The 10,467-nt window shown below is 39.8% G+C and overlaps 1 protein-coding gene across 1 annotated transcript; it reads left to right on the forward strand.

Annotated features, from left to right (window-relative positions):
* On the forward strand, positions 1-9,451 carry ankk1 (ankyrin repeat and kinase domain containing 1). The gene is made up of 9 exons (XM_026193682.2): positions 1-393; positions 1,061-1,343; positions 1,487-1,638; positions 1,976-2,025; positions 2,812-2,967; positions 3,630-3,754; positions 4,700-4,733; positions 6,299-6,539; positions 7,285-9,451. Exons 1-9 carry the CDS (start codon positions 209-211, stop codon positions 8,324-8,326), a joined length of 2,268 nt encoding a protein of 755 aa, XP_026049467.2. The 5' UTR covers positions 1-208; the 3' UTR covers positions 8,327-9,451.
* The last annotated feature ends 1,016 nt before the right edge of the window (positions 9,452-10,467 follow it).

Genomic DNA, 10,467 nt, shown 5'->3' on the forward strand with positions numbered 1-10,467 from the left:
TGGATGTCACTCCTCGTAACTTCCACACAGCTAGCTCCACTTATTTTAAAGTGTGTCTGTGTTCTTGGGCTTTTTCTCTCCCTGTGTGAGACACAAGCTCCTGCGGTGCTGCTCATCAGTGTTGATCTGGAAGATAAACCCTGTTGATGTGAAGGATTAGAGACTGAGATTGTTTTGAGGGGTTGTGTGAGAGAGGAGCTTTGCACTCATGGATCGCCTTGACCGAGCTCCTGGGCAGTTCAGGAACTTCCAGAAGGATGATTTTGAGGCTGACTGGATCAAGGTGGCTAAATGCAAATCTGGTGAGGTGTACCAGGTCAAGGTCAAGCTCTGGCGGGAAAACTGTGCGTTGAAAACGTTTGACACAACCTTGTGTGGAAACAACTTTTACAGGTGGGAACTAAGTTATAATTGTTAGAATACTTTGAAGAATATTGGGTCTATAGAAAGGAAAGGCCCACAGCTTATCGTTTAATTAGCATTTGCGATGCCAGGATATCTTATTGTAATATGACAAAGCTTTCAACGAATCCCACCCCACTATATTATAGCACCACGCACTCTCTGAAGGCCTAAATTAACACCATCACAGGCAACAGGGAGCACTTAGACTTGGCAGTAGGAGTGTAACGGCTGTACAGAACAATGCAATGTGAAACACCACGTGGACTTGTTACAACACAGCTATGATTAATCACACACATTTCTGCTCCTCTGAACCAGACATGACAACTGATTGGTGAATATGTATTAGTTAAACATTAACCAACTACAGAATTAACATGGCTTAAGCCAAGAGATTCATCACTACCTATTCTAAAAAAGGTAAACAGTATATTGTCCAAGGCAAATATCAGTGAACTGGAACAAATTCAAGATTAAACTAACATTTGGTAATGCTTATTGGACTCGGACTTCATCTTGAATTGTACAAAAACTATTGGATTCATTGTATCCATCGCTCTCACCACATCTACTTTTGATGTTTTTCACAGAAAACATTTCCAGTGGTCAAAGTTCAAAATTCGAATAAAATCACAGCCTTTTTTTTCTATTCCAGGAAAATAATAGAGGAGGTGTCCAGCATAGCCAAATTGAAATTCAAGTACATAATTCCCATATATGGCATGTGCAGTGAAGTGACTGCACTTGTGATGGAGTACATGAGTAATGGGTCCCTGAACAATCTTCTAGCCAGTCACAGTTTGATGTGGCCGAAGAAGTTTCAGATGATTCATGAGACCTCCTTGGGCATGAATTTCCTTCACAGCATGAAACCTCCACTACTCCATCTTAACCTGAAGACTTCCAATATCCTTGTGGACGATCATCTCCACATCAAGGTCAGTAAACTTCTGGAAACTTAAAATGAACTCCTGGCTTATTCTGAGCTCTGCAGAGCGCTCTATTTTAATTCGATAACATTGTCTTATTCTTGTTTTGTGTGTGTGTGTGTGTGTGTGTATGTGTGGTTTTTTTCACTAAGATTTCAGATTTTGGTTTAATCCACTGGGAGGAGGGCATGAACAAGACCTTGTTCATGGAGCGTCTGGCTGCTAGAGGGAACATAAGTTACATTCCTCCAGAGACCTTCACTCACTCCCCCGATCCTCCAGGAACTACCTTTGATGTTTACAGGTGACTTGCCAAGGGTGTTTTTGAAATTGCACCATCAGAATCACAGCTTTTTTTCTGATTCAGCGCACAGTTCACACTTCACACAGTGTAACCTTGCTGTACAATATATATACTTTAATCTTTCAGAAGTCAGAGGGACATATTAGATGTATATCACTCACTCGTTTTTGCACTTTTATTTATTTATTTTTCATTGCTGAAAAGCTTTTCATTGAACAAAAAAGAGCTTTCAATGCCTTTTATGTGTGAGGAGGACATCCACAAAGTTCAATGAATACACAGTATGCCAAAATGAGAACGCCAGGACTGAAGTGCTTCCTTCTGCTTTGATTTGCAGCTTTGGAATTGTGATGTGGGAAATTCTGACACAACAGAAACCGTATGCAGGTAGGAAATTATTCATTTGAAATGAATCCCATCTTCATTCCATGATTAATAGGCGTTTCTTTAGAAAGGAATTATGTAACACTGCATAAACATGAAGGGATTTCATTTCAGTGTTTTTAGAAATAGTTCTTAAATGATGTGAATAACATTGTGAAACATATGAAACAAAACTCGCAGAAGCTTTAAAACATGTCACCAAAATGAGCTTTGGGGTAAACTGGCTTAATTAGTACTCATGATTCCATTATTAGACATTTCCTTCTGAGAAAACAATTGTCTGTGAAGATTTTGAAGTGGCAAGTCAGACGAGTTAGAAAAGCCAGATGTCTTCCTACAGAATTAGATCAACTTTATACTGCTTTCAAAGTAAAGTCAAAGCCAAGAGGTTGTTATCTTAACTTGGCATATCGACAGTAACTGTCTGTAAGCTTAGTATGGTAATGACGCACAAACCCACAAACATGTTAAAAGCACAATGATTCATTTGGTATGTCTAGACCAATACCACATTGATAATAAGCCACTAAGGATTCATAACCACAATGTTTTAGAGAAAAATAATCGGATTTTGAGGTTAAAAGTGTGGCTATTTTTATGTGAGAACTTAAACATTAGAGGGATAATCAGAGGAATCATTTGTAGAAGAAGAAAATTACACTCTCCCAAATGAATACTTTGGCTCAGTGCCCTACACACACTTTGAAAAAAGCCATCAAACAAGTAGGTTCACTTTGCTCCATTCACTGCTTACTGCATGTGCTCATCTACATCTAAATCTGGATGCAGGTTGCAGTGTGACCACAGTGCTCTTACAGGTGTCGCAGGGGAAGAGGCCCTGTGTGACTATGATACCCGATCAGAGGCCTCCTGAGTGTGAACAGATGATCAGCATCATGAAGCAGTGCTGGGACGATGATCACAGGAAGAGGCCACCGTTTTCAGGTGCGGCAAAAGGATGCTTTTGGGCTTTTTCTTATGAATTTAAATGTTTTAAATGTAAAACTTGTTGGAGAGGGCAGTCCAGGTTACTAGCCAGACGTGGAACAAGATTTAGAGATATCCTGCACTACGTGCAGTTTTGCATTCGAGCATCTAGAGCAGAGCCACAGCAATCAGATTTTAATAAGATTACTAGTGCACATCAGTTTCATCAGACCAGTGTTTGAACTCAGAAAAATAAATGCATAAACAACAAATAGTCAAGTTGTTCCTTTCAGCTTTGCAAGTAATTTTAAAGTCAAAAGTCAATGATGTGCTCCCAGGGAACACATTATAATGCTTCAGTGAAATACATACATTCAAATGAGGTTTTCATCATTTACATAATAAGAAGCAGGGTCACCATTGTTTAAAGAAACACTCATGACTTGAGAAGTCATGCTGATGAATACAAATCACCTCCATGTTTATTCATAAACTGCACCTTGTCCAATTTGTCGTGTTCGCAAATCTCTCCACAATTAGTACCGTATCTATGAAATAATTCTCCTGCGATTCCTGGATGACCATTCATGCTGTAGAGGGGCAGTCCTCACTGGGTTTTGGTGACTACATTAACTTGAACAGGCCAATTCAAAGATTTTCTTTCTGCTGTTTGTGTGCAGACTTTGTGAAGCAAACGGAGGCTTTGAGTGAAGTCTTTAAGGTCCCGGGACCAATTCACAGTGGCAAAAATGGAGATGCGGATCAGAAAGCAAATTATCCCTGGCTGTTCTCATCAGTGAAAAAGGTTTGTTTGACTCCACTCTTTAGACTCCACTCTAGTTGCTCTGTTGTATGCACTGTATCTACTCCAGCTTTGAGGGCAGATTAGTGGTATTATAGTAAGTTTGACTATAATGTTCACTAGCGTTCGCTAATTAGCACAATGTACATCTGGGGCCGATTAAAATGTCAATTGTGTTACACCAAATGAAAAGTCAGGGGAGTCAAGGGAGCCAGTTTTAGTAGGATTTGCCCTCAAAGCCAGTTGCTTTCAAGTGTTTTCTGCCACCCCCGGCTCCTTCAAAAGCAAAAAAACAACAACAACAACAACAACAAAATCGATCATAAGATTAACCAACAGAGTTAGTGGAGAACGCATCCAGCAGCCACCTCAACTGTGGTTAAAAATCCTACAAACTAATTTGGGTCATTAAAAAACAACAACTGCCAAAATGAAAACCACCATTCTCTAAACTGACACGTTACTAACACTTGAAAGGGCTATCTTTGATAACCTCTAACCCACTCACCCACCTGCCCCCATGACCCTAAACTGGATAAGAGGTTAAAATGGCTGGAAAAAATATGGACGCTTCATGGCAGTCAGTCTAGTAACCTACAGATTATTTCAAAAGTATAAAAGTCATGGTAGTACTGAATGGAAATTGAAAACGATTTTTCTAGCTTAGGGTAGGTCTCAGTCCCTTCTTTGAAGTTCTGTACAAATTTTCAAGGCATGAAATAGCGTGCCCCCCCCCCCCCCCCCCCCCCACACACACACACACACACACAAACAATTTTTTCTAATATTCTGTGTAAATAAGATTAATAATGTGGTCAGTTTTTATTACTCTGTTTAACTCTGGAGCTCACGCGATAACTAATTATTGTGCTTGTAAGCCACTTGTGATGACTGATATCACAACCATTAACCTTTGTTTTCTTTTCTTTTCTTTTGTTTCCATTTTAGATCACTAATACCGAGATGTCAGTCTCTCCTTCAGGTAAACCAGCTCTCAGAGCATGGTGGAAATGTTCAGTTCAATATCATTTTTGCAGGGCTGACACTTCAAAAGTGATGCTTACAGTGCCGTCACATAAAAAAAAATCCATCACCTTTCACACTGACAAATAGAGTCAATACAATCAATAGAGTGGAGGAGCTGTTGTTCAGGGGAGGAGACAGTAATGCGTTGTTGATGCTTTTGACCCAGTGTTGCGAACAACATTAAAATAATAGGTCAGGATGCTTTTCACTTTTACAGTCTGTTATAATTAGATTATCAGACTACGACGACCTGGATGACTGACAACCTACCCAGAAAATACATTACTTCATGCAAAAAGATTGAAGAGTTTCTGCAATTCTAACAAGCGTGAAAATCAACCATCACTATTCTTCAACACAGCCTGAACTCTCATAGACAGCTTTCTTGTAATTTATTTAATAGTTCTTGAGGCTTCCTGTAGGTCATTCAGAGCTCTTCTTTGGATGTTGGCTGCCTTTTCTCTTTTCTCTATCAAAATGATCCCACACTGCTGCAGTAATGTTGAAGTCCGGGCTCTGAGGAGGCCAATCCATCACTGATTGTGTTCCATTGTGTGCTTTTCAGTCCAGGTATTTTTTTAAAAACACACTGGCATTTTTTTTAGCACCATAGTCACGCTCATAAAAGCTGGCAATTAGATTATTTTCAGACTACTTCATGGGGGGTTAAAGTCATGGTGGCTCATGGTGGATCTGATGCTACTTTTCTGCATTCATAATTTAATCAGTTTCAAAAAGGTCCCCAACACCACTTACTGAAATCCAGGCAGAAACCGTGTTTTACACATGGCTGTAGATACTCACTTCCCCACAGTGGATCATTTCATGTCCTTCTTTCATCAGTCTAACCCTTTGCATGTCTGCCTTCACAATACCCATGAATCTTCTCCGTGTTGTGTCTTTTTTTCCTGAGCAGCCACTCCACCTTTAACAGCCTTCCTCCAGAATATCCACTTTATAACTTTTGGGACATTTGCATCTTTGCACATGGCCAAAAAAAGGCTCAACACATGTATTCACACATGTATTCTATCTTGCTTTTACTGACTTTCAAGCTATACTTCCACCTCCCCATGTTCTCTTCCATCTGCTCCTTACACTCAATGCACACTTGCTTCTTGGTAAAAAAATACTATTTAACGCATGTTAAAATGTGTTCTCTTGCTTTTGCGATGACAGGCTTAGAACTTAAAGTGCTTAAAGATACAGTGTAGACACAACACTGGTTCATCCCTTGAGTTAGGTTTCTTTAATATCCTTGAGTGATTCATAGGTCAGTGTTAAAATGGTCAGGTACATGGACTGGACTGAAATTAGGTGAAAAAGCAGCCAATGTCCAAAGAAAAACTATAAAAGACCTTCAGAAAGCCACTTTAAAAAATGACTTTTGCACAGCACTGCATCTTCAACACTAGTACTCAAAAGCTCTACATCCCTTTAAAAGTTGGCTTACAAAAGGTTCAAATAGAGACATTAACATTAGACTAAGCTGTATAATGCAAATTTCTTTTTATTTAACAGATGGCCAGTATGACAAGGAGGCCATTCTCTCTATGCTATCAAAAAAAGACTTTGGCAGTTTCAGGAAGTCTGTGAGAAGGGAACACGTATCCTCACAGTTTTCCGGCAAAAAGACACTCCTTCACTGCACAGTAGCTAGCGGTGATTCAGAGAGTGTCGAGCACATCCTGAATCTGGGTGCCGAAGTCAACTGTACGACTGCCAAAGGTTACACTCCTCTTCTTATTGCTGTTCTGCAGAGGTATGTATAAGCCTATGTATGTTGTCTTAGATCAGTTGCAAGCAACTAAGGGACAATGCTGTGCTAACAACTGCCTATTTTGATCCTTGGTTTACCAGATTTCCTGCTCTTCTCTTCAAAGTTTAAGAGAAGCACTGAAAATGAGGGAAATACAGTTTTTGCTTTCTTACTAAGAACTAAAGGAAAAGATTGATTCAGTATCGCTGTCATTGTCTTTTTATTATACCGTATCTATAAAACTCTTACAAATATTGAGAAATGTTATAATAATCTTGATGTTAAAATTATTTATGGCATCCCATTTGTGCAAAAATATTTATGCATTGATTGGTAGAAAGGCATAAATATCCAGTAAACATGTATTTCCTGAAACTGTATTTATCCACGTATGCAACAAAGTGTTCACACGCACAGAGATCAAAAAATCATCTAAGTGATTAAGTGTGCTTGAACTATTGCCCAAACATCCCTGAAAACTGCAACATTGTCTCTACTCTAGTTGCTTGATTGCAAAACTACATGCACTTCATGATATCTCTGACTCTTGTTCCACATCTGGTAGGCATGGGTCACTGCAAAAGTATAATGTAGTGATTTGTCCACGTTTCCCCACTATTTATGTTTTTTAAGCAAAGTCAAGCTTGTCTTGATCCTGATGAGGTGGCATTATGTAGTTTTCTGAAGTGTAGGACTGTTTTATTTTTAAGTTGTAATGTACTCTATCAATGAAACTTATTTTCAACAGGCTATATGACATCATCTCTTTGTTGCTGGAACATGGCGCAGATGGGAGCCTGGGAGATGAGGATGATTGGACACCACTCCATTTTGCAGCTCAAAATGGCGATGACAGGACTGTTCGACTCCTGCTGGACAAAGGTGCTGTCATCAATGCCCAGGAAAAAACCGGCTGGATGCCCTTCCACCTGGCCTGCCAAAATGGACATGAAACTGTGGTGCGCCTGCTGCTTTTGCGACAATCGCAGGAAGCTGTCGTAGAACAGGAGAAGGCAAACGGGAGGACACCGCTCCACTTGGCCTCCATCTACGGGCATCTCAGTATCGTGAAACTCCTCCTAACTCATGGAGCAGATCCCAATGCGACAGACAAATGTCTGTGCACTGCTCTTCACCTATCAGCCGAGGAAGGCCATAACAGAGTAGTCAGACAGTTGATACAGAGTGGAGCGACTGTTGACATTGCAGACAGCAAAGGGAATACTCCACTTCACCTGGCTGCTCTGAAGGGTCATACAGGCATATGTAGGCAGCTGTTGTCAAACGGAGCCAACCCAGATGCCACTACTATCCAGGGATGGACCCCCATGCACCTGGCTGCCCTAAAGGGACATGAAGCAACACTGGTCCAACTGGAGAGTCAGGGTGGTTGTGTAAATGCAAGAGGTGAGAACGGATGGACTCCACTACACCTGGCCTGTCACCAGAGTAAGCCAGATTTGGTAGCAAAACTCTTGTCAGCCAAGGCCGACCCACATGTCACAGAGGAGAGTAAAGGATGGACACCACTACATGTGGCCTGTAAAAGTGTGAGTTTTCCAAGTGTCCTCCACTTGATATTCCATGGCGCAAATGTCAATGCTTTAAATTATGGAAATGCCACACCTTTACACCTGGCTGCCCAGCACGGCTGTGTACCCATTGTAAAAGCTTTACTGATGAATGGAGCAGACGGGACACTGCTGGATTCTTCTGGATCCACAGCTTTAAATGTAGCTCAGCAGAGTGAAAAGTTGGAAATAGTGGAATTACTAGAAAATGGATGTTAACTATCATGAGGATGACAATATAATGGAGAAGTTGCACTATAGAGGAGGGCTTATCAGGCAACTTAAAGCACGATATTGATGATTTTTTCACAGAAAAAAGACCAGTTTTGCAACGCATAAGAAAACCATATCAATTTCACAAACCCATCTATATTTTGAATGTTGTCAGACCATTGCACAATTGAAAGCAGAAATCCATTGCTGTCCTTGCTTAAAAAAACAGCGTCCGATTTTTACAGTAATTATTTCCCGTAAATTCCACAGACGTGCCACACGATCAGGCATTTGTATTGAAAATAATTACTTTAAACTCTGTGAATGCTTGACAGGGTCATTATTGTGATAAACTGTAGTGAGCCACCCACATGGGGGTCACAATCGGGTGAAGTATACTATTATGACAAAGTATATTGATTCTTCTTATTGAATCCCTGTGCTTGTTTGCTTCTTTATGTGTGCTTTCCTGTCGACTGGAAGATAGAAATGATATAGTAAAAAGTGTTGCTGTTACTAAGGCATTCTTTTGGTTAAACCTGTCAGACTGCAGGTATTATTTGTCCAATCTGGTTAAATGACATATATCAGAATCGACATAGCCATTTTTAACAGCTCCATGTGAGAATTTGTGATTAAAAATCCATGTATGCTTCATGACCAGCCACGATAATTCCTTACAGACTTAAGGAGTCACTTCCCAGCATGTGACACACTCATTTACCACAGTGACACCTTATTAAATTGAAATGAAATGCATGGTTTCGGGAGCTGTATTGACCTACACATTCACAGGGTTTTTCCTGGAACCACAGTGACTGACTTAGATGTAGTGCTAGGAGCTGAGCTGAATCAAATGACTGTAAATGAACAGAGCAGAGGTATATTTAACCTGAGCTTGGATTTTTCTTTAAAACATGTTGCTAAGTGAATGTCTGCTGTATCATTTTTAAATTGCTATTTTATTCTGAGTTTATTTTCCCCCTTCACAGCATCTCTGACCCTGAGCAAATTAAGTGCTGTCTGTTTACTTGTGTGGATTTTCCTTCTGTGTTGACTTTGATTACATCGTGACAGCATGAAACCATCAGTCCTCTTCTCCTGCTCATTAAAAGAACTGGGTAAACCATTTCTTTCTTTGTGTCTTGTCATTTGTCTTTTTACCTGACCAATATACTATTAGAAACAATAGATTATGTAAATGATGGACAAATTTTTCAAGTCTAAAAACCTGGATCCGCTGTAGAGGTGCCTCCAGAAGTGCATTCTTTCCATTGGCCAGCAGGGACACGACACTCTTGGTTGTGAAAACAACTCCTCCCCTTGCTCATCATGTTCAAGATGGTAAAGGCGAAGGCAAACAGCTTAGTGTTTCACAACCAGACGTCCTTAACTAATGCGTGACATCATGGTCGCTATATCCATCTTTTAATTACAGTCTGTGCTTTGAACCACTTGACTAAAATACTAGAGTCTCAATACAAACTATAACCTATAGAAAACAGTCAAATCCTTTACTTTAAAACCATAAGATTTTTGTTTAATTTACACCTGCAAACAACTTTTAATGATTTTAACAGATTTTTCCTCCTTCCTATATCCAAATTTATAATGTCATGTAGTTTTATATCAGAAACCCAACAAGGTAAAGTATATTGTTGACCCTATTTTCATTGAACAGAGTTTGAAAAACAGGCATTGTGTTATGGAAAGAATCTCTGTTGCAGAGTTCTGTTTATTTCAGGTCGGGTTGGATGTGAAGCAGATTATAGTTGAAAGTGTCCTTTAACTGCAGCAATTCACATTTGAAATGTATGGAGCCTTTAATGTCTAAAGAATTGAAAGCAAATCACATTTGTGTGGTTGTTATCCACTGTCAACAGTCAGATGACAATTTAACAGATGTGAATGACACTTATCCGTGGAAACCAGAGCTGTGTCATTGTGTAAACTGTCTAACAGCATTTCTGTCCTACTAGTATTCAAATCAAACAATTCATTTAAAAAAACATGAAACAAACTATACAGGTCTTCTGATGCTACTTCCTAAAAACCTCTTGCTTTTCTTTAATCAAGCCCACCTAAATCGATGATTCTGCCTCAACCTTTTTACACGTACAGTGACACTTTGGAAACCTTCTATCTTG

The sequence above is a fragment of the Astatotilapia calliptera genome, chromosome 14 (genome assembly GCF_964374335.1).
Source record: "Astatotilapia calliptera chromosome 14, fAstCal68.1, whole genome shotgun sequence".
Taxonomy (NCBI): Eukaryota; Metazoa; Chordata; class Actinopteri; order Cichliformes; family Cichlidae; genus Astatotilapia; species Astatotilapia calliptera.